The following is a 25,655-nucleotide window of genomic DNA, read 5'->3' as shown; positions in this document are numbered from 1 at the left end:
TTTTAGTTCTAAGTATAAACAAAAAGCCTTCCTATTACTCAAGGAGAGGTTTGTCATCTCTGAAGAACACTCTCATGTCCTGAGGGATGACACTTAGGTGCCTATACACAGACATCTCTAGTCCCAGAATGCCTGACTTCATGCGGGTTCTCTGCCTTTCAGAGAAATAAAACAATAATCAAAGCCAGTTCTTCTACTGCTCTTCTTTTCTTCCCTTCTATTTCCTTAAAAAGAAGGTGTCCCTGAATAGAAGGTGGACAATGAGGGAATGGAATAGTTAATGGTTTCACCAACTCTGGCTCTTGAACAACAAGGATTCTACCATATCAGAGTCCATTACACATAAAGGGTTTGTGCATATCTAACCTCCTATTCATCTGAATTTGTTAATTCCCAGGAAAGAAGATGATAACCAACTAACCCTGTAAACCATTTCTTGATATTAGTTCCCTTGAATCTACTAAAATTCCAAACCTTGTCATTAATGATTGGATAAAATGCTGAAAGTGGTGACATCATATTACTATCCTCATTTAGTACGACAGGGTTGCAAAAACAATACTTTCATGAAAATCAAGTTTAAAGAATGAATCTCAAGTATTAGCACTCTCAATAAGTCATCCATCTTTTTAGACTCGGGTGTATCTTTAGATTTCCTAAATTTCTCTTGACCCACCCAGCACTAAATAGAATGAGTGTATGTTTGAACTTAAGAACTTTGGACCTACAGCATCTAATTAAATCTTTGGTACTAGCTATTGGTTGGTGAGACATTGAGTAATTTATGTCTCTAAGTCCAGTTCAATGGTGATAACAGTTCTCAAGGTGTTTGAGGATTAAATGAGATACTGTAAGTCAAACTATTCTTACAAGAAGAGACACAAAGTATGTGCAAAATAAACTCTAAGATTAAAAACAAACTGGTGTAATTAATTAATATGTTTTTTAAAGAGACAAGTTTCCATCAAACTTTCAATAACAGATAAGGTAAAAGCTTCTGTACCTTTAAACTTCAATATTTTTAAGTTATGCATTCACTTAAACACACAAATCAGTCCACAGCCTTCAACCCATAAAGCAAGATATTATTTGCCATTCTGCCTCAAATGTAATACTCTCACTGGTTGACACCATTGTAAATGTTGGGACAGGAAGTGGGAGGGTGCAAAGCATTATCTTAGGAACAGCCGCCACACACCTGTTTTCTCCGGGTGGAGGGAAACCTTCCCTTTCCGCCCTGAGACTCTGAGAGAAATAAACTCCCCTGTGCAAGATACTTGATGTCCGAGGCCTGCGCGGAAGGGGACATAATAGTCCTCAAAGAAAAGATGAGACTAATGTGACCCCAGTTTCCTCTACGCACCGTGGGGTGCTGGAGAGGGTGTGCCGCGCCTTCCCCGACTGAGTGTGAGTTTGGGTCGCCAAGGCGGACTTGGTAGCCCCTGACCTTGGCAATCACAGGGGATGACCCAGGCGCTAGGCGCCACCCGCTTTGCACGTTGCCAACTGCGCGGATCTCGAGAACTGCGGGGCAAATCCAGCCGCCCCGAGCCCCGCCTGCGCTGTCCCCAACCTTGATTGACAGTAGAGTTGGTACATACGGGTCTGTAGCGGAGACGAGCAGGGGGGTGAGCGCTATTTTAAACATGGCTTTCCCTCTTTCTTAGACTCAAGAGCCACCGCAGGCGCGCCAAGACGTGGGCACCGTCCACGTGGTAATAACCCCAACATCGGTCCCACTTACTTATCTTTTTCGATCTCCTTATGCATATACTCGCTTTGCCCCTCCTCGCTGCTTTCCTTCTGCACTAATGACAACAACTAGGCAGTTTGCAGAGAAAACTCCCCTCCTGGATGGGGGGATGTAAATCGCCTCTGCTCCTTACTGAAGATGGAAATCATTCCACATAGAATGAGTTCAAAAAGAGGGGAAGCCGCGTTGTTTGACAGAAAGTAACATTGAGAGACCAATGGGGACGGTGAGAGAAAAAGAAGAAAGGAGAAATGTATACAACAAGCATCTGAAAATAAGCGTGGAGAGCAAAAAGATTCGCAATCTCCCACTAATTACTGAGCGCATTCCGCGCAAGCCATTGCAATGACAAGGTTTGCTGCAAGCGCAATTTGAAGGCCTTTGAAATCTTAAGACTTACCTTTCTCTTCGGCATAATGATTATATTCGTGCAGCAAAAAAGTAAAGCAACGAGTTGGAACTGCTGGTATCGCCGCTGGGTGTTGCCGCCCTTGCTGCAGCCGTGCACGGGGTACGGCCTCTCCGACCTGCACCTCGGCTGCTCCCTCCGGGGGCCCTCTACTCTCTTGCCTTCCCGCTCGTCCAATGAAAAGCTCCGGCAGACGGCCGCGAGGCCCCACTGGCTGAGGCAATGTTCTAAATTCCATGAGGGCACGCCCACCTGTGCGCGCTCTGTACCCGTTGTTGTAGTTTCCACTTCACGGAAAAAAATCTGCCTGGCGACTGAGCATGCCCAGTTGAACTAGTAATCCTAAAGTCACACGATCCTGGAATTTCATTGTTTTGCTGCGCCCTCTGGATTGTGTCAGTGTAGATGGGCCATAATAGGGAGGACAACATGTTAACTTTTAAGTATATACACAGACCAGACGTTCTAAGTTTGCTCCTCCTAGAGGCTTGAAATGAATGGTGTATGATGGACACTTCTTAGAGTGGGAAGGTGCTGTATTCTGGAAGTCTAGCAACCTCTAAGTGTCTCGGTTTTTCCCTCTAGATATCTTGTGACAATAATCCCTAAAATTGCTTAGCTCTTAGTTCTTAAAATCTGTGATTACAAATCACTCACTAATCCAGACTGTTTTAAGATAGGCTTGAAGATGAATAGGATATATTTGTTATGGAAATTAGAAAAAGAATGAACAAGATTAGAACATATTATTTTATATTCGAAGCATATATTTTAATATACATAATCTAAAAATGTATAATTTAATGCATTTTTAACGTTAGGCATTAGACAGACATTACAAAAGCACTTTCAAATGTATTTAATGAGATCAGTTTTCCCTTGATACCAAAAGCCACTGCATGGCTTTTTCTTTCTCAAAAGAAAAGAGTTAACTAGAATATAATCAACAAGAGAAAAAAGCAAGCAAAATATAACCAGAGACATTGAAATTAAGAACAATCTGACAGTAACCAGAGGGGAGATGGGAGGGATTAATGGGAGGAAGGGTTTTTACTATAAAGGACAGGTGGACAAAACCAAGGGGGAGGGTGGAAGTAAGGGAGGGAGGTGAGGATGGCAGGGGTGGAGGGGAAATGCAGACAACTGTAATTGAACAACAATAAAACAATAAAAAAAGAAAAGAGTTAAGACCAATATCCTTCATAAACATAGACATAAAAATCTTGAACAAAATTTTAGTAAATCAAATACAACATCATTTAAAAGGTTACTACATCATGAGCAGTGAAGCTTGTCCTGAGAATGCAAAGTTGGTTTAACATCTGAAAATCACCCATGTAATTCACCATATTAATAGAATAATGGGAGAAAAAAACAATATTATCATTTCAACAGCTACAGAAAAAGCACTACTGAATGGGTAAACAAACTGTGATAAACACATCCAATGAAATACTCAGCAATAAAGAGGAACAAAATATTCCTACATGGATAAATGTCAAAGACAAAATGTCGCCTGAAAGAAGTCAAATACAAAAGACAATGCTAAATAATTTTATTCATGTGAAATTATAGAAAGGTCAAAATTAGGCAAGGTTAGTTTCATAATCATATTAGCAGGCAAAAGTTTACATCCCAGGAAAGTATATTGAAGCCATATGCTACAAATATTGCCAAATCCACTTTGGTCACACAGAGGCTGAAAATATGTATAAAATAATTTCATAAAGTAATTAATTTTAATGCTTTTTTTCTTTGTTAATTTCAGAATAATCGATTAGTATCCTAGCAAACTCCAGAAGTGGTCAATGACTTTCTTTTTTATAATCTCTTAAGAAAGTCATGAATTTTATATATTTAGTGTGCGTCAATCTATTGCCATTATTGGTATTTTTTTAATGCTCATGTTGGCCAATATGAGAACCTTTTCAAATTAGTGCCTATAGATTCTTTGCTTTCAGTGGATCACAATTCACTCAAAAGAACTGGCATAAAAACAGTTATTTGTTTTAGAACCGGATAGAAACATCAAGGTTAATAATTTTTCATAAAAATAATGTTTATAATGAACTTGTCTTAGAAAAGAATTAATTTGCAAACTGCTTAATGGTTTCAAAAAAGCTAGTGAGGACATTTTTTTGATACTATGTGTGTGGGAAGGAAACTGTGTAGCGAGTGAAATCTGGGTTGAATTCTTGTTTTTCTTTATGGAGATGAAAAGGTGTCACAACAAAAGTGGGGCTAGGATGAGTTTTTTCCTTCTGGGATGAAAAGTGAGTGACTCATGAAATATTTTTCGAGAGTAAACACTCAATCAATAACAGCAAACAAAATTGTGAATGTTTTTACTGCACAAAGTAAACTGGCTGCAGTGAAAATGAAGCCTGCTAGTTAGATAAAGAAAGTGGATTGTGAGGATCTTTGATCCTTTGAATCTGTTAATTTATGAGTGATGAAAATAACATCTTCAGTTGTAAAATAAGTAACAGCACTGGTTCTCTTTCCTTTGAAATGGATTGCACCTGCCTCAGGAGGACACTAGGGCATGGAGGGTTCTCTCTGTACCTTCAGGAGCCTTCAAGGTGTGGGAAAAGAAGAGCAGACCTCTTCTGGCAGCTCTAAAGATAAGAGGAGGAGGCAAAGAGGATGATTTGGTGGTTAGCTAGCATTCCAGGTTAGAAGATAAAGAGACCTGAGGAAAAATGAACATGCCACATGCAAGACAGTGAGGGGGGCAACCTGGTAAGAAGTAAAGACTCATTTTTTTAAAGCAATATATTCCCCTGAGCATTTTTCCTGCTTGGACATATCAACCTCTGAGACAGTGAATTCTTCTCTGCAGGATGTGGATACTATCTCAGCCAAGATAGGCAGTGGAAGAATGAATGGAATTACTGCCTGAGGAAGAAAGAAGGACAAATTCATGAACAAGCTTTTTTTCAATCCCAACTCCTCTCCCATTCTTTCCTCCTTAAAGAGATTAGATTCCTACACTACCTCAGAATTTTTCAAAAAGCATGGCAGAACCATTTATGCTATCCTATCATTAAGGAAGAGAGAGAGAAGGAAAGGCAGGACAGAGAAACTATCAGAGTGCATTTCACATAGTGTCTTATAAAGTGTTTCCATTTTTCTGTACATTCCCAGACAAACACCAGACACACGTACATATAGGTGGTGTGCTTATGTGTGTGTTTTCTAGGTTGTGACTTGAAATGTATTTCTAGGATGGGTCTTGGTGAAAAAAACTTTAAAGCTGCTCCATTGCTCTATTGAATCTTTTGAATCTTTGGGATTCCAGGAATTTTTTTCCCTTGGAAGAAAGTTCCTTAATCTTCAAATCTTGAAAGAAAATCTTGAGATGAAATGATTACTGGCAAATCACCTCATTCTTGATTTGTCCCTTCTTCCCTCTTTTAAGGAGTCTCACTTAGGATTTTGCTCTAAGTAATGGCAAATTACTGGAGAAGTCAGGTTTAAAATGTATCTATTGTTTCTGATAGTTCTGTGATTCCAAGTTATGTTACTGTTTAGTAAATAAGCCAAAGAATTTGAGAAGTGGATAAATTTAAGGGTGTAACAAAACAATATCAAAAACAACAAACAAAAGGTGACAAAAGAATATTCTGTTTGATCAATCAAATCTCTAATTTGATTGGATGCTGACTTTTGAAGATTCCACATTCCTTTTTTACAAACTCACTAGGATAGGCTAAGAACTATCCCAAACTACATAATAATGCAGATTCCTATGCTCCAACCCAGGGAATTTGAATCTGTATGGCTGAACCTGGGAGTCTGCATTTCAGATAAGCGTTTCATGTGATTTTTTTTGTACTAGAATTTGAGAATTCTGGACCAGTCATGAGCTCTCAACAAATATTTACTGACTATTGGTACTTCAATTCTAATGTATATCTGTGAAAGCTTGTTGATTAATTAACACACTTTCAAAGCAGGAGCATAGTTCTGTGGGTGAACCTCTACCCAGTTCCCCAGTCCTAACCTTGTGTTTGTGCTTCATCTCTCCTCAATTCCAGGTTTGCTTGGCACTACTTGCTTATTTCACATACTTCTTCCTCTTCTCAACTTGCAAGGATCCTGGAGGGTGATTAAAAACTATACGCCTCCAGATCCTTAGGAAAGCACCTCCTCCCATCTTCCTAGGCAGCATGTGGCCCCTGGAGCCCCTGACAAGATCAAATTCTCTTACCCTGGCTGGTGTGGCTCAGTGGTGTGCGTGCTGGCCTGCAAATCAAAAGGTCACTAGTTCCATTCCCAGTCAGGGCACATGCCTGGGTTGAATGCCATGCCCAGGTGAGGGTGTGTGAGGGGCAGATCGATGTATCTCTCACATATCGATCTCTCATTCTCTTTCTTCCTTCCTTTTCCTCTCTTAATAAATAAATAAAAACTTTATAAATAAATAAATTCCCTGGTCCCACATCCTCAACAGGCACCTAACCTGTCCAAAGCCCCACAAGCCAAAACATTGCAAGGCTGTGTCATTTCCCTGCGTTAGCAATGCAATGACAAGGGGGCCAGGGTGTTCTCCGATCTTCCAACAGGAACCCAGTTTTCGTTTTTCCCAGCTTTCAATCAAATTTAATATGTGCAGGTTCTTTTTTCAAGAATGTTTTACACATACGTTTTCCCACCCCCAGTCCTTTTCAGGTTCAATCTCTGTGTTATTTACATCTCCTTGTGAGTTCTGATGTTTAAACTCACAGGAGTATAATTAATTTGCTCTTTGTAGCTCCCAAATAACTATTTGGGGGAGAATTAGCCATGCTCAGTAGCTAGAATCAGGAACTGGGCTACATTTGGTTGCCCATCCCTGTCTGCCAGGGCGTTAGCATGTCCAGTGCCAAAAGCCAGCCATGTTTAAGGAGGCAGAAGTGAAGGCAGGGACTCCCCCTAGGTCCAAGGCAAGGACACAGCAAGGTAGGAATACATCCCCCTCTCTTAGGGGAAAAGCCACAAGCTGCAAGGTGCCAAACACTAGTTAGGTGTTGTCGCAGAGTTTTCAGACTGAACAATACAGTCTTGGGGACAACTGCCATTCCAGCACACTCTCACAGAGCACACATCCTGCTTTAGAAGCTGGGGATCCTGGCCTCCCATTTCTGATGTCTTCTGTATTCATGGGAATTTGTAAGAAATATCCAGCCTCCTTGTCCTGCCATTATTCACAATGGCCCTGCCTTTTAGGCCAGATAGGAATATTCCCTTTTCTCAGTGAAAGCAAAAAGAAAAAAAAGTCCAAGTTTGAGGAAATGAAAATCAAATGAATCATTCTGGAAAATACCATATAACAATTAGAGATGATTTTTAGGTTAACTTGGTTAATAACTATTATAATTCTCAAGCACGAAGTAAGAATAAATATAGGCAATAAAGTGAGTTTTGCCAGGTCATAAAGAATTCTAGCCACAAGGCAATAAATATTTACCCAGTAGTGGAAAAGGCCTGAAAATGTGTTACAATCTTTCAGTCTACTTTGAAGCACAGAAGGTTTTTTTGTTATTGTTGTGGGTTTTTAAGCCTGGGATTGTGCTATTCCCATAGAATATCTTATCTATTTCCCCTTTCTTGTTCCTATTCCCACTTCTCCTGTTTAGAATCTTTAGCAAATGGATTTTTGTTTGTGTTCTGAAGAATCTGATTTATCTCTTTATGTCAAAAAATTTGTAAAGTTTTAACTATTTTTTAAAATAAATACTTCCTCCAAGATGGAAGCATAGGTAGAAGCACTGCGCCTTCTCGCACAACCAAGTTTAAAAACAACAAAGTTTTAGCAACAAAAATGCAGCCAAACCACAGAAAATTGAACTATACGGAAGTCTGACAACAATGAACCCTTCAGCCAGGCGGGTGAGAGGGGCAGAGCCAGTGGCAGAGCCAGCAGCAGAGCGGGGTCGGGCAGGAAAGATCCACTGGACCGACCTGGGTGCACGACCCAGGTGTGCCAGCAGCTGTGGGTGGATCCCAGGTGTGGAGTAGCAGGCGGACCCACTGAGGACTGACCACGGTCACACATTCGAGGGCAGATAAACCAACGAAGGAACGAGCAGTGAGACAGACCATGCAGGCCCCAGTGGTGGTAAGCAGCAGAGGGGACTGCTATTGTCCCTCTCTGACCCCGCCCCCACATGCAGCATCACAAACCAGAGACCTGGGTGGCCCCGCCCTGATGAACATCTAAGGCTCCGCTCCTCATACATAACAAGCACGAACAGATCAAAACATGGCTCAAGAACAACTCAGAGCCCCAGAGCTGATAAATCTAAGTGATGAAATAGCCAAACTTTCAGATGCACAGTTCAAAACACTGGTGATCAGGATGCTCACAGAACTGGTTGATTCTAGTCACAAATTAGAGGAACATATGAAGGCTAAATTAATTGAAATGAAAGGAAATGCACAGGAAACCAATAGTGATGGAAAGGAAACTGGGACTCAAATCAAAGGAGTGGACCAGAATGAAGAAAAAAACTACCAAACAGAAAAGAATGAAGAAACAAGAATTCAAAAAAAATGAGGAGAGGCTTAGGAACCTCCAGGACATCTTTAAATGTTCCAACATCTGAATTATAGGGGTACCAGAAGGGGAAGAAGAACAGCCACCAGTGGAATACTTATTTGAACAAATAATAAAGGAGAATTTCCCCAGTCTGGCAAAGGAAATAGGCTTCCAGGAAGTCCAGGAAGCTCAGAGAGTCCCAAAGAAGTTGGACCCAAGAAGAAACATACCAAGGCACATTATAATTACATTAGCCAAGATTAAAATGAAGGAGAGAATCCTAGAAGCAGCAAGGGATAAGGGGACAGTCACCTACAAAGGAGTTCCCATCAGATTGTCAGCTGATTTCTCAAAAGAGACCTTACAGGCAAGAAGAAGCTGGAAAGAAGTATTTCAAGTCATGAAAACCAAAGACCTACAACCAAGATTGCTCTATCCAGCAAAGCTTTCATTCAGAATGGAAGGGCAGATAAAGTGCTTCTCAGATAAGATCAAATTCAAGGAGCTCATCATCACCAAGCCCTTATTATATGAAATGTTAAAGGGACTCATCTAAGAAAAAGAAGATAAAAAAGATGAACAGTGAAAGGACAGCAAACGCACAGTTATTAACAACCACACCTAAAATAAAAACAAACTAAGAGGACAGCTAGATCAGGAGCAGAACCATAGAAATGAAGACCACATGGAGGGTTAGCAACAGGGGAGTGGGAGGAGGAGAAGGTGGGAGAAGGTACAGAAAATAAGTAGCATACATGGTAGGCAGAAAATAGATGGGGGGAGGGCAAGAATAGTATGGGAAATATAGAATCTAAAGAACTTGAGACACGTGGTCATAAACTAAAGGGGAGAATGGTGGGGGAGGGGGTATGCAGGGTGGAGGGGAATGAAGGGGGGAATAGAACAACTGTAATGGCATAATCAATGAAATATATTAAAAAAATAAATAAAGTAAAATAAAATAAATGCTTCTCGAAAAGCCCTGAATTTCCAGTTATAAGGCTTGAATTCAAATCCCAATGATTGAGATATGGTCAAATTACCTAACTTTTTTGAACCCTGTTTTTCTTGTTGTAAAATGAAAATAACAGGGTTTATCTGAGGCAAACACTGTTAGTTACCTGCCAAATATTCACACTGGCTTTCTTCCTTACTAACAGAATTCTGATTTGGGGCAATAGGCCCAGCCAAAGCAAAAAAAACATTAAGTTCTCCATTCCCCAGCAGACAGAGGTTGCTATGTGACACTGTTTTGATGGATGAATGTACACCGACGTCACAAGGGAGTAAACGCCACCTACAGAGGGGCAGCCGTAGCCCCACAACTGCTTTTTGCCCTTGTTCTTCTGTTTCCTCCACCCTGAAAGTTAGTAATAATGTCTGGCAGTAGACAGCTGTCTCATGTGCATGAGGATGAAGGCTACAAGTTTAGGGGAAAGAGCGAGAAAGACGAAAGACAGGCGCCTTGGTCCCTGTACTGGCTCTGGTTTGCCCAGCTCCAGACAACTTATTACATACAGAACATGAACACCATGCTTGATCAACCATTGTAGTTGGGTGTCTGGGACAGGCAGCTGAATGCAGTCCTTAACTGACCCACTACCACACAGAATTGGTGTGAAAATTGAAGATGACAAACTATGGCAGTACCCATATTCTATTCCTCCATGGATTACAAAAGAAAACTTTAACTGTTTCTGCACCCTAATGGCCTGATTAGGAAGATAAAAAATTTTATCCAAGTACTATGGTTGCCATAGATTGTGCTGCCCTAGCTGTGGCCTACTACCACATGGAAAGGATGGTCCATCTTTGCTGTCGTGTGCCTTCCTGTACTGTAGATACTGGCGTCTAAACCCCATATCCCACTATATCTTGGGTTCTGGGCACAATTTGGATTTGACCACTTGAATGCACTAGCATCAGATTTAGAAAGTAAAGATTAGGAAAAGGCCATAGTTAGCTACATCGGCTTTGTCTCGTGCTTTCCATTTCCCTGTGACAATATCAGCAGAGATCCGAGGCACCAGCTTTGCGGGTGTTGAGAGACAGGAACCCACATTCACTCTGTCCACATAAACTATAGCAGGTGTGGTGTGGTCTAGAACGGGCAGCAGTAGTGACTTCCTGATTGAGAGAGTGTTTTTATTCTCATGGAGTCCTGACGCTTGCGGATTCCTGACTGCAGAAGAGGTGCAGGTCCTTTGCTACCTGGTTCTGGGATGTGACTATGGGAGAGTTTATTGAAAGTATGACCTAGAGTCTATTTATTTAGCCCTCTAAGCTCTCCATAAGCCATTGAATCCTTGAATCTATCTCTTCCTCTTCAAATTAGATACAGTGAGTTCTGTTTCCTGCATCTCAACTCAGAACTATAGAAGTTCTATTAGTGTTGCTTACCAAATAGTTTCAGCATTAAGAGGGACCCTCTTTTTCCGCTGAAACTGTGATTGTGGAGAGGGATACTGTGGTGGGGACTGTCTGTGTGCATCCCTGAGTGGCCATGGTGAACAGAGCCTTAGAAGACTCAATGGGCAGAGGGCACGAGTGGAAATAGACCTTTTTTAAGAACCTGATGGTTGGGGAAATTTTGTTACTACAAGATTACCTTATTCTGATGTGGTACAAAACTTAGAAGTTAAGAGCAGAGTGCTGCTTTAACGATCAAATACACCCCAAAATCTTTGGCATTGGCATAACAGCTGGTCAGAGGGAATGAAGGAAACTATTATTAAAGACCAGAAAAATGGAAATCCTGGTTTTCTAAGGGTGAAACGCCTGGTAAAAGTGTTACCTGTCGTGGGGAAAGGCAACAAATTGATGTTTCTCTCCCTCTCCTTTCTTCTGTTTTAGTTTACTGTACAAATTGGAAGGCAAAAGGCATACCTAACTTTAGGGAAGAGATTGAAAACAAATTATGATTACTGTTTAATTGGTTGCTATTAGCTGCATTTGGCAAGATATTACAATAAAGAATTGTGTTTGGAGAAAAACTGGTCAGTTTGTAAGGAAAAAAAGACAAGGGAAATCTACAAATTTAAGGACCTATCAGGTCGGAAAGGACAACTACTTCTCAACACAAATAGTAAAAGATAAAATTGATACTTTGAATAATACAGGCCTGTTAAAACTCAGCTTTGCAGCTAGGATCAGATCACTAAACAAGGATTAGGGTGTGGTGACCTGAAATTCCTTTCAATTGGACCAAAGGGCTCAAAACAACTTAAAGTGGTTCAGGGTTTGAAAAGGTGTTACTCTCCCTGCCAGGCTCACGGAAGCTACAATTAGGGAGGGAGGTTGGGAAGGACAGAGAGGGGCAGCGGGGCAAGAGAGCACAGTACACTGAAGAAATATGCCTAGAAAGAAAATGTGGGCATAGGTATGAAGTAAAGCAAGTTTAAGATTCGAAGACAGTTTTACTGCTAAAAGGGGCACCAACCTGGATTAAATGCAACTGTGGCTATTTGGGACTTAAAATGACCCTTGGATTCCCTACCATCAGTGACAAGAATTACGCCGAGAAAACTGCTCGACCTATGAGGCAGGCAGAGTCTCTAATTCCTACTTCAGACAAGGTCCAAAAGGATATTGGAAAGAAGAAGTCTCCCAAAGGGAAAACCCAGGGACCATGGAGATCAACAGGCAGGGAAGCCCCTCTTAGGAAATCCCCATGGAGCTGTTCAGGGAATAGAACATTCTTCATCTTTTAGCTGAGGGGGGCCTAGAACTTCTGCCCAGTTTAATATTAGAATTGCAAAAGGCCATGTGTTCCCCATTCTTCTGTTATTAATGTGGACATTTATCAAAAGTATCTTGACCCTGCTCCACCACTGGATTGTGTGTGTGTGTGTATGTGTGGGTGTGTGTGTATGTGTATGTTTGGAAAGGTGAGGGAAGGGTTTATGAATCAAGAGGAATTGCACATGGCTCTACTGCAGAGGCTTCCTGCACATTATTCTCTGATGTACAGACACTGTGCTTCACCCAGAGATCCTGGGTTTGAACTTGCCATCATCACTGAGACTTTTTAATTATCTTTCCTGGAAAGGGAGTAAGTAATACCTTTTTTATGCAGTAAGAAATATTTCATTCCTATTGCCAAATATATGTACTTTACTTCTTATGAACTTCCCCTCCCTCCCTACATAACTTTTAAAGTTAGGCATAGCTATATAACCTACATAGCTATGTAATTAATTAATAGTTAATTAAATGTGAGCAAAAGTGGAATCATACAGTACTCGTGTTTTATGACTGCTGTTTTACTTAGCATAATGCCCTCAAGGTTCATCCACCTCATAACATGGGATAGGATTTCCTTCCTTTTCTGAGGCTGAATAATATTTTATTGTATGAATATCCTACATTTTGTTTATTCATTCATCCATCAATGGACATTTGGGTTGTACCCAACTCTTGGCCATAGTAAATAGTGCTGCTATACTAAGCACCATTTTTAAGAGCCATGTACGATTCACCAGATTCCCTTTTTCTTGCTGCCATGAGAAAGATGAGCCTCTCTCAGCCTGGGTCTTTGAATTATTAAAATGAGCAATGTTCCCTACTGACCCATATTGAATATGTGCAGTAAGTGAGAAGTCTTTGTTATTTTAAGACACTGAGATTTGGGGGTCCTTTTATCTTCTTTATGAAAACCTATAGGTTTTAACTTTTATAATTAACATTTGACTTTTCAAAGTTTGCAGAATAAAACACTGATCAGAGGTTGCCATAGTGGACAAGACTGCTCTATTTGAACCCTATACTTTTGTTGTGTCCCTCTGGCTACACAGTCTTGAAATCTCCACCCTCGTGGCCATACCCATGACTTCTCTTTCTCTAGTTGGCCAAAGCTTGGAAAAATCCCAAATCCCATTTTCTCATTTCCTACCCATTTATCTTGTTTTCTATACTTTGAATTGACAATGTGATTGCATCCTCTATATTTGATAGGAGTAGGTTTGACTGATCATCAAGCCCTCCAAATAACAGACGCTAAGAAAATAGAAATAAATTTTCTCCATCACATTAAAAACACAGGGTTGATATAGTACTTCTACGACCAACTGGGACATAGTCTCCTATCATGTTGCCCTGTCACCCTCATTATGCAGCTGCTATGCCTTGGTCCAAGATGCCCGATCCAGGTTTATTCCTTGTGTGTGCATTCTGGCCAACAAGAAAGATGAAAGAGAAAGAAATGTCATCTCTTTAAAGCAACTTCCAGAAACTGCATATACCACTTCCACTTACATCCCCTGGTAGAATTTAGTCACATCAAACATATCATAGAGAGCTGGGAAACATGACCTTCATTCTGGTCAGTGATGCTTTCTGCTTTCAGTAAATATCATGGAGGCTCTACTTTTGAAGAAGGGAAAACAGATATGAAAGTATAACTAGTTGTGGTAGGCAGTGTAATTGCCTCCTTCAAAATCTCCACATCCCAATTCCCAGAATATGCCTGTGAATATATTACTTTTTATGGAAGGGGGACTGCAATAAGGCCCTTAAGATGGGAAGATTATCCTGGATTATCCAGGTACACCCAACCTAATAACATGGATTCTTAAAAGCAGAGAACTTTTCCCCAAAGGCTGATGTGACTACCAAAAGGGGGTCAGAGAAATGTCATGTTAAAAAACAAAAACAAAAACAAAAACAAAGCAAAACACTCAACCCCATTTCTGTCTTTGAAGAAGAAGAAAGGGATCATTAGCCAAAAAAATGCAAGTGGCCCCTTGAAACTGGAATGGAAAAGGGAACAAATTCTTCCCTAGACCCTCAAGAAAGGAACACAGCCCAGCCAATACCTTAATCTTATCCCAGTGAGAACCATGTTGGACTTCTGACCTATAGAAATGTAAAGTTATAAAATTTTGTTGCCAAATAAGCCATAATTTGATGGCAAGTTGTTAAAGCAGCAATAGAAAACTAATACACTGCATTTCAGCCACAGTGCTTCTCTTTGGCCACCCAAATGTCTGTGCACACTCCTGTCTTTACACAGAACAGACTCCCCCCCTGTCTAAGGGAGAAACCCTTCAAGTCCTATACTTCTCTTCCATTTAGAGTATCCAGTTCAAAGTCCAGGATCGCCAGGAGAAATTCAGTCCTCTCCATTGGGTCTGGATGTAACCAAGTTATCTGCTCCCCCAAACACCCAATATAGTGTATTGGGGTAGAAAAGACTCATTCCTTCACACTAAATTCCTTGACTGGCTCATCTTGCAGCCTCGATGGGAGGGTCTCTTCTTCAGGAGGATCTCCCTTGCCCACTGTCCTGTGTACCCTCTGATTTTGCCCTCTAGAAAGGGCTTCTTTCTGCTGCATCCTCCAGGGCCAAGATGAAGTGGACATTGAAGAGTTCATCCCATTTGGAAGCTGCTAAATGTACCCAACCTCTTCCTGGCATGGGTTTGAGTGCTCAAGGATTGCTTTGAAGGTTAAACAGTTTTGGATTCTCTAAGTTTGTATTTTCTTTGGCAACATACTTCTTTCTATCACTTGGTGGGCTTCCAACTTATTTACTTTCAGTCAGTTCCACTGGCAATTAACAATTGATGTGGGTACCAGCAGCGTCATGGATGAGATATGAGACAAATTCACATGGACTACTGAGTCCTGTGGAGGAAAAGAAGTGGCACAGCTACTCCCTCAAGTGGGGAGTGCCTCAGAGTGGCCTGGCAACTCTCTCAAGGGGAGAGCATGCTGACCCTTGCCTAGACAGGCTTTTGTTGAGTTTATTTTGTGCAGGAGTTCAGGTACAACTTATTAATCATTGTCAGGCAGTAAACAGTAGATAGCATACAAAGAACTATTAGGGCTTCTTCTGAGTCAGGGTCTATTAGCTAAAAGGCTACAAAACTTTGGGAAACAAACTCATTTTCTGCTTGGGCCTTTATCATTTAACTAAGAGCATTCTTAGCAAAGCAGCCTTCACAGGATTTTACACATCCTTGCTCAGGCCTGATCACCAGGGAAGCCCACCCTTTTCAGCACAGGGCTGTACTGCCCTCTGTCATTGTTTCAAGCTTAAGTCAGGCACAGGAAGCAGATAGCCAAGGAATTTTTGGAGACTTCTGGTGGACTCAGGGGAGTCAGGCTTTGTCAAAGCCGAGGGGCGATGGTCCATCACCCCCTTTCTCCATAGCCCCCAGATCCTTCCCTGGGGCCTCCCCATGATCATGCCTGTCTTAGGTGGTTCCCCCCCTTGGGGAATCTTACCTGTCACTGGCTAACTGATCAAGCATTGGGGGCCAGTTATGAAAAAAGGAGCAGAAATGACACTTCTGCCAGGGAGATAAGCTTTGTCTCCTTAGCTGCTTATGGTCCAAAGGTCACTCACTCAGCCTTAGCTATGGGGGGTTTACAGCTCCTGAAATTAGGCAGGGCAATTCCCAACAAACAATAGCCAGTGTTGTCTAGATATAAATTTTAAACCTTAAGACTAACGTTATAAACACTGGCCTCTGTGCTTCTCCTGTTCTACCCTCTCAACAAATGATGGCTACCTGAAGCATACATAAAATAATAGATTTAGGTAAAAAAAATACTTTTATTCTTTTATTTGCTGCTGGACTGTCTCCCATTGTCTAGCAGATAATTCTTAATTAAACTAGCTTGAAAAAAATCTCGGGGCTACAGTCTTATTTCTCACTATGACTATTGATTCAGAGCATATCACTTTTCCTAGGTCTGTAAACCCTGCATTATTAGAGATGTTGTCAAGTTAGTTTGCAAGCTGCAGGCAAGTATGTCTCTCTTAGCTTAGCTATATATTTTTTTCACTATTCAATTCTAGCCCAAGTTTATCTTTTCCTTATAAGACTTTGCTGAAGGCAGCAAGAAACATTCAATACCTACATTCTGAATTTTTCTTACTATTTCCCCTGCCTGCTCTAGGTTTCTATGGTCGCTTTACTACCACATATTTGCCACAGAATAACAAGGATCATCAGTTTTTTCTAGTTTGTTTATCATTCACCATTTGGTCCCTTTCATTAAGTCACACGTTTAGTTCTGTTACTGGCATTATCAGGCTTCTAGGTACCAAATTCTAATTAGGCTTGTTGTGAGTGTCAGATATCCAAAATGACAGTGGCTTAAACAGGTTGGATTTTTTTTTTTTCTATTTCATGCATAAGTGAGGTCTTGGGATGGTCAGCAGCTTCACGAGTATCACATTCCTTGGCTTCATCTATCCTCAATATGCAGGTTCTATTTTGTGGTCCACAATGTTTGTGCCACTTTTTGCCAACATGTTTGCATCCTAGCCATCAGATATAAGAAAGAAAAAGAAAAGAGAAAAAAAAAAGGGCTCACCGATTCTCTTTAAAGGTATCTTCCCAAAGTTGTACCCACATTTCATCAGTAAGAAATTATTGACATTGACACTCTAAGCTACAAGAGAAATCTCGTTTTGTTTTGGGTGTCTATATGCCTAGCTAACATTTGGGGCTTCTGTTACTGAAGAAGAATTAAGATGTAGTTAATTGTATTCTCTGCCACACTCCGCCTTGATTTGTGGACATCAGCTAAGTCACAATAGGGGATTTGGTGAGTAGAACTAGACAGAGCTGCATTGTAATAGGTGATGCTGCATTTCTGAAATGGATCATTGAGGAGTGAATCTTGTTATTCAAATGTATCAAGATCTCATAATGATGAAACCAAAAAAAGAAATGGAGGAGGCATGGCTAGCATTTCCCGGTCTTTTATCACTGGCATTTTGGGTAGCTTAACTATTCTCTACATTGGCTATCTTATGGGTAAATAGGAACACAGAGGTGTTGGACTATGCTTGTCAGCTTCCCCAAATCTGAGTAGACTCAGAGAGGTTTTGCTTTCGCTGTCTACCTCATGAAAACCAGATAGTGTGCCTCCTAGTTTACAATGTTCTGCAAAACTGACGTACCAGAGTCAGCTTGATCTTTACCATGGCTAGCTGTCACACAAGCACAAACCTTTTGCTAGGGAAGACCAGATGTCAGGACAGTTCCTTAACATTAGCTCCAACTATGTAATGTTAGATATATTAAAACAAGCTGTTTTGCCTCTCTTAATGATGCAAAAAGCCTTGAATATTTTGGTTAAGTTCAGAACCATTTTTTGTATTTTGGACCCTGAACAAATTGGGGGTTTCACTGGCCTCTGTTTGCCAAAAGTGAGAGAAGGAGCTTAAGAGTCTTTACTCTGGCCCTTGGTCTTGAAGAAAAGCTTTGAGAAATGATTGGTGGTTTCCAAAGAAGTATTTTAAAGCTTTAGGATGAAGGCAGGAAGAAACATTCAATATAATAAATCAAATCTTATTATACAGCAAAGTGGTTATATATATATATTTTTCTATTCAGAGTTTTTATACTAATTTTTCGGCTAATTCATTGCATTCTTTACTTGGTGAGCAAGAACGCCTCAGTTCAGGGACATGGCTGCTTATCAGAACACTCATCTGCAGAAGGATACGTGCTCCGCTTGACTCTGTGCCTCTGCAGCCTGTGCTGCACACAGGCTCATCACACCCGGACTTCAAGCTAGAAATCCTCTCCGGATCTTTGATCTACTCAGGCATTTTGCACTATTTTAGCTAACGTCTCTTACTAGACCAAGAGAAAAGGCTCTAATGAATCTTCACATCTGCTTTCGACCTAAAAGGAACCGTGAGAAATTTTAGTCCAAAGATGAGGATCAACTGGTTTTTATATGGGAACAACTGGAAGAGCAGTAGCCCCACAGTCTGAGAACAGCACTGACTCCAGTGCTGCGGCCCATTTCTACACATTTCATTTTGGCTGCTTTCCTGTACTGAGACCCCCATCGGAGCAAATCGCCTACTGTCTTTAGATAGAGAAGTAAGCCTCATCTCAGATGCTGACGTGACCCTCCTTCCTTAAAGGTTTAATTCCAGTGTATAAAATCCTTGTATAGTATTTTTCCATTTATAAATGTGGCAAAATTAAAATAAGTGGCATTCCGCTCCAGTTAGGACATAGAAAGTTGTGACAGACAATCACGTCCATATTTAAACTGAAAAAAAAAAAAATCAGGCAAACTAAGAGAAGCAAAGTTTTAAAAAGGCAGAGAGCTGCTGAATGCAAAGAAGTCTAAAGGAGCTACATTCTAGAGAGGGGACAAAACCTAACAATATATATGAATACATAATAATGGTCATAATATGTAACTAAATTTTAAAAGTCACTCAAAGTGTTATTTTTTTCCAGCAAAAGTAAAACAATGGAAGAGAATTAAATTAACTTCTTAGTTATTTATAGTAAACTTAACTTTAGACTTTTGCTTGATCTGAGAGTATAATTTTTATTTTGGCTGTTAGCTATTCATGCAGATATTGCTGCCATTTTTTTCCAGCACCTGACGAAATTAGTAATATATAAAATACTTTTTGTTGAATTAAATATTAAGATGTAAACTGCTTTTATTTAATTCCTCAAGTCCAACTCACACACAAAAGCATGAAGAACAAAAATAAAACATACACCAGTTCGACCGCAGCCCACAGCCGTGTTCAGGTTGCCTCTCATAATGGGACTGAGACGGAGCAAGAGCAAGTCCTCGATTTGCAGGCTTTTAGAACCACAGTTTTATAGAACTGATTTAAGCATATGTTCTGAGTACTCTTCTTGGATTCAATTTTAATGCTTCTCATGTGATACCCCTAAAACTCAAAACCCAACAAAAGGGATTAAATACTAAGGAATAAAATGTTAGTAGGTGGGGATGAGCTTTGGAGGGCCATATCCATTGTAATATTAAGATTTTTTAAAACCCTTCCCAAGAAACAATGTTTTTCCTGTTGGATGCAGTAGTACCCCAGTGAGAATGTATCATGCAGATGAATTTATACCACAGAGAGAAATATTTATAATAGGTATACTGCAAGAAAGATATATTTTCCCTTGAATTGTATAATTTAATATTGTATAATTTAATAATTTAATGTAATGTTATGTGTACAGGGATAACTGCTCCCTTCCAAAAAAATTTTTCCCTAATTTTATTACAGAAGTCAGTGATCACAAAGCACACTTAATGAAGATTTATCATGGACTACACCTTTTCTAGGAACCTCAGGGGTCACGTTGTACAATGGGGTGTAGCTTGAAATCTTTAATAATTACAAAGGTGGTAATGGGGTACCATGAACTATTTTCAATATTTCAAAATGCCCAGACAAAGCGATAGGTACTCTTGCTGGGCTTTTTTCCGTGATGTGCTCAATTTTATAGGATGCTGTTCCATAAAAACAGAACACTACAATGTTGCTTAATTACTTGAGGAAATTGACCTCTCCTTCCAGCAGCCCGGTCACCTGCCTGTTCTCTGCCTCACATGGCTTCCCCATTTGTCGCCACCATTCTTAACCCCCTTAGGGATTTGTCCAAATTTTTAACAAAACAAAAAAATGAAAAATTATTGCTCACTAAGTGAATTTTTCTATTGTCTAAATATCATTCCACCCGAAAAACCAGGCTCATGATTAAATAATATTAACAGGAGACCTTAGTAGTGAAATGTTTCAACTACTTCTGTGGTTTAATGTTCTACAGAGGTGTAAAGAGGTCAAGTGCATTTTCCAAGGCCTTGAAACTGGTTAATGATGAAGGCAGGATTGAGTACCAACTTTCTGACTAAAACCCGTCATACTTCTCACTACATTAATGCTGTTCTCAGCACGGTAGCATTAAACACTTGTGCCGTAACTGGTGTGAAAGCCATTTTCTGTTGATAGATGTTTGTGGCTGCTTTCGCGCCCTAAGGCTTGTGAGAGCTGCTCTGCCTGCCTCTTTGTACTGCCTGGGTCGTTGTCATAAGCCCAGAGCACAGCAGAACGCTGAGAGGCAAAGTGCTGGTGCAGCAGTTTTGACAGATCCCTGAAAGCAAGCTCGTGTAGTCTGTGACTGCTGAGTTGTGCTGTGATAACTGTGGTTTGCAGTGATGTCCTAAGGCACTGCACGTTTCCAGGATGTGATCTAAGGAATCAAAGACGTTATTTTTGGAACACTTTTAGCATTTACTACATATGCTAGCATTCGAAGGTGACAATATGGCAGCTCTCAGTTAAACATAATTTGTAAAATTGGACTTTAAGAGTAAGATTTCCAGAATATAATTTAATAGGAGACTCCAGGTCTAGCGTCATATTGCTTTTTTTTTTATAGTTTTTATTTTTAAAATAGTTTTACTTTTGTATCATCCAGCCTTTGCTGACTATTATGTTATGGCTTTCATTATTATTATTTTTTTACTCTTTTGAACTACTCAATTTTTGGGGTTCTTCAGCACACAATTAATTAATCAATTATGCATTCATTCAATAAACATCAAATACCTACTATATGACAGATTTATACTAGACACTGGAGGGATACTGGTGAAAAAAATAGACAAAACGTAAATATAGAACTAATAACACAAACATATATAAAGTTACGACTGATGAGTGTCACTGAGGGAGGGTGTGGTGGTATCAAAGATTTTTTTAAAGCAGATTTGGTGATACTGGGGTAATAGGAAAGGATTCCAAATGAGATTATGAAGCAAAAGTCTGAAGAAACAGCCTTTAAATAAGCAAAGGTGACAGAGAAGAAGCTTTCAGGCTCTATGCAAAGTCCCCATGGCCAGAGTTGAATGAAATGAAGACCAGTGTTACTGGTGTGCAGATTGGGTGGGAGGTTGTTATATGAGGTCATGTAAGAAATGGGTCATGAGTGAGTTTTAGGCAACGTTAGGTATTGTGGCATTTTTCTGAGAGCCACAGGAGGCACTGAAGGAGGAAGGGTGATCAAGGTTTATGTTTTGAAAAATAGTTTGAGTGAAGAATAGATCAGAGTAGCAACAAGGCAGTATTGAGATGTAGGAAATTATTTTAAGAATACTAATGGTAAATGCTGATTGTTTAGACCACAGACCCTTGATAGGGGTAACTATCACCCTCAACACAGCAACATTATTACATCGATTTGTGGCCCTCAACCCTAACTGATAGAATTTTATTGCTTAATATTTGATTTCTTTCATTGGGTTTTGGTGTTGTTTGTGGGCATCGTATGAGCACCACTGATATTGAATTCATGGGAGGTATACAGTATGTACAAGATCAGTGATAGACAACTACAGAAGAGATGGCTATGATTGGATATACTTTCTCTTGCATAATTTTTTGATCCTGAGTTATATTGCAAGAGATGACATAAGAATGGCTGGGAGCTACTAATGACCATATTGTAGATATTGTTTACGTCTGATTTCATGTACTGTGTGTGAATTAGACTTGAAAAATTAAATAAAAATAGTTTATGTTTTATTACTTAACTGGACAAAATTAACCAACTGATTTAGTCAAATGCTGAAAAGAAAAAAATCAACAATACTTGAATTGATATCTAGCAATTAATTACCATATTTTTTGGACCATAAGATGCACCTAGGTTTTAAAGGAGGAAAATAGCAAAAAAATTTGAAGCAAAAAATGTGGTAAAATATTTAATAACATAAATAACATAATATTTCACCAATGTAAGTGTCAACAGAATTCAAAAGCAGCATTACAACCATTATTCCTCCCAAATTTGGGGTGGGGGGAAGAGAAGATGCATCTTATAGTCTGAAAAATACAGTAAGTTGAAATTTATTTTTTGATATGAAACAAAAGTTAAAATTCACAAAAATTATTTTTAAGAAATTAATTCAATTTTCCAACAGTTTTATTTTTGCTGGAAAAAACAGTTTAATGTTATTTTTTAATTTTTCCCCTCCCCCCAGTTTAATGTTATTTTAAACTTGATTCCATTATTATTATGTTGTTTTTATATATATGTATATATATTTGACACATTACAATTTATTAGCATATAAATTACATTTAAATTTGCTCAGCATATAGTTTTTTAAATTATATTTTATAGATTATACTATTACACTAGTCCTAATTTCTCCCACCTTGCCTACTTCCACTCAATAACCCCCACAATCTCAGGCAAGCCCCACACCATTGACCATATCCACAGGTCATGCATGTAAGTTCACTGGCTACTCCATTTCCTATACTGTCCTTTACATCTCTGTGGCAATTCCGTAACTACCTATTTGCACTTCTTAATATCCACACCTCTTCACCCATTCCCCCATACCCTTCTCTCATCTGGCAACCATCAAAATGCTATCCATATCCATGATTCTGTCTCCGTTCTTCTTACTTGGTTAGTTTGTTTTCTAGATTCAATTGTCAATAGATATATACTTATTGCCATTTTATTGTTCATGGTTTTGATCTTCTTTGTCTTAATAAGCCCCTTTAATATTTCATATAATAATGTTTTGGTGATAATGAACTCCTTTAGTTTTCTCTTGTCTGAAAAGCTCTTATCTGCCTTTGATCCTAAATGATGATATCTTTGCTGGGTAGAGCAGTCTTGGCTGTAGGTTCCTGCTTTTCATGACTTTGAATATTTTTCACCAAAGCCTTCTAGCCTGCAAAAGTTCTTTTGGGAAAACAGCTAACAGTCTTATGGGGACTCCCCTGAAGGTAACTAACTTCTTTTCTTTGACTGCTTTTAAGATTCTCCTTTTATCTTTAAACTTTAGCTTTTTGATTATGATGTATGTGGGAGTGGGCCTCTTGGCACCCACCTTGTTTGGGACTCTCTGTGCCCTCTGAGACCCTTGTTTGAGACTCTATTTCCATCACCAACTTAAGGAAGGTTTCTTTCATTATTTTTTCAAATAGATTTCCAATGTCTTACTCTTTCTCTTCTCCTTCAGGCACCCCTATGATGCAAATGTTGGACCTCTTGAAGCTGTCCCACAGGCTGCTTACACTATCCTCATTTTCTTGGATTCTTTCTTCTCGTTCTGATTAGTTGTTTTTTGCTTCCCTATGTTCCAAATCATTGATTTGGTTCTTGACTTCACCCACTCTACTGTTGTTTCCCTGTACAGTGTTCTTTATTTCAATTAGTGTATTTTTCATTTCTGACTGGATCTTTTTTATGCTGTTGAGGTCCTCACTAAGTTCTTTGAGCATCCTTTTAACTAGTGTTTTGAACTCTGCATCTGATTGATTGCTTATCTCCATTTTGTTTGTCTGGAGTTTTCATCTGTTCTTTACTTTGGGCCATGTTTCTTTGTGCCCACATTTTAGGAGCCTCCTGTGTTTGTTTCTATGTATTAGGTAGAGCTGCTATGACTCCCTGTCTTGATAGTGTGGCCTAATATAGTAGGTGTCCTGTAGGGTCCTGTGGCACAGCTTCCCCTGTCACCCAAGCTGTGTTCTCCAGGTGCTCCTTCTATGTGGGCTGAGTATACTGTCTTCTTGTAGTTGAGCCTTGGTTGCTATTGGCAGGTCAATGGGTTTAATTTACCCAGGCCAGTGAGCTGCAAGGACTGGCTGTGACCATTGACCACCACCTCCCCAATCCATGGAGGATTTGCTATGTAGGGACAGAGTGAAATTGTTCCAACATGGTCTGTAGCTGTCCACTGGGTGCAGAGGTTCTGCAGTTTCCTAGGTGGTTCAGGGCAAATCAGCCCCTACCTGTGTTTTGCTCAGGCTTCCTCTGCCTGTGCTATAAAGCAATCTGAGATGACTGCTACTTATGCTGGGCTTGGCAATTCCCAGTCAAAGTCAAGCTGTGAATCTAGGCTTGCTGCTGCTAGTGCTGCACCTGGGGCCAGTTAGTAAGAGGTACAGGGCCTGGGTGCTCACTGAGGCTGGCTAGTGCTTTGGTGCGGACACTGACCCACAGTGTCCGAGGTGTTCTGGATGGGAAGAGATAAATTCACAGGGACTATCGAGTCCTGTGAAGGAAAAGGGATGGTGCAGCCACTCTCTCTAGGGGAGAGTGCCCCGACCCTTGCCTTGACAAGCTTTTATTGGGTTCAATTTGCACAAGAATAAAGCTCATCAACCATTGTCAGACAGAAATGATCAAACAATAGACAACATTCAAGAACTCTGAGGGCTCATTCTGAGTTAGGGTCAGTTAGTTAAAGGGCCATAAAACTTTATGGAAACAAATTCACTCCCTGTTTGGTCCCTTATTATTTAAATTGAGGGTATTGGCAAAGTAGGCTTCACAGGATTTTATGCATTCTTTCTTAGGCTTGATTGCCCTAGAGAACCTGCCCTTTCCAGCACAGGGCTGCACCCACCACCACCATTGTTTCAGGCTTAAGGCATTATTTCAGGCTTAAGTCAGGCAGGGGAAGTAAGGCAGCCAAGAGATTAGGAGACTGTCTTGCAGACAGAATGAGGACTGAGGCTATGTCAAAGCCAAGGGGTGAGGGTCCATTGTTGGGGGAAATTGATAGCTATTTTAAAATATAGCACAGTGTGTAGGGAGTGACTCTTGACTGGAACAGCCATGTACAGTCTCAAAGTTATACTAGCCCAGCCAAGACGGACGCGAAGGTAGACACCGCTTCCTCGCACAACCAAAAGGAGGATAACAGCCAATCTGAAATCAATAAACAACCAAAAGGGCCAGAATATCAAACTGCATGGAACTCCAACAGGAAAGGAATTAAAGAAAAAAATCAGCCAGAACAAGCAGACTGCATGGGCGAACTCAGAAAAACTGCGGGGACATGGCAGACCTTGGGGATGGGGCTGGCTGCAGAGCTCTGCAGGTTGGGTGGCAGGGGCTGACTTAAGGAGACTCAGAGGTAGCTGTGGGCTGTGGCAGTTGCAGCAGCAGGAGAAGCTCTTGGTCTCACACGCGAGTCCATTAGGAAGTGCGCTAGAGACCAGTAGGCAAGCTGCACTGTTCCACTGCTGGCCCCTCCCCCACAGTCAGTGCTGCAGCACAGCAAAGAGGGTTGCCCTGCCCAGGGGAATACCTAAGGCCCTGTCCCCCTTACAACCTATTGGCTGTGCCAAGACAAAGAAACAGGGCCCAAATGAAAGAACGGAGTAAAGCCTCAGAAAAAGAGCTAAGCAAGGAGTAGATCGCCAA

At 40.4% G+C, this 25,655-nt stretch overlaps 1 protein-coding gene across 1 annotated transcript in view; it reads right to left on the bottom strand.

Moving 5' to 3' along the window:
• Window positions 1–14,524, bottom strand: part of HMGN3 (high mobility group nucleosomal binding domain 3) — a 45,967-nt gene extending 31,443 nt beyond the window's left edge. Inside the window, exons 1-3 of the mRNA XM_053664751.1 lie at window positions 14,499–14,524; window positions 9,807–10,105; window positions 2,154–2,449 (exon numbers count right to left, since the gene is read on the bottom strand). Of these exons, the coding sequence (XP_053520726.1) occupies window positions 2,154–2,449; window positions 9,807–10,105; window positions 14,499–14,524 (621 nt within the window). The remainder of the gene's footprint in view (window positions 1–2,153; window positions 2,450–9,806; window positions 10,106–14,498) is intronic.
• Between the last annotated feature and the right edge of the window lie 11,131 nt (window positions 14,525–25,655).

Source organism: Artibeus jamaicensis, unplaced genomic scaffold (assembly GCF_021234435.1).
Source record: "Artibeus jamaicensis isolate MK-2021 breed Jamaican fruit bat unplaced genomic scaffold, CSHL_Jam_final contig_387, whole genome shotgun sequence".
Lineage (NCBI taxonomy): Eukaryota > Metazoa > Chordata > Mammalia > Chiroptera > Phyllostomidae > Artibeus > Artibeus jamaicensis.
This window is presented reverse-complemented; position numbering and strand designations above follow the sequence as displayed.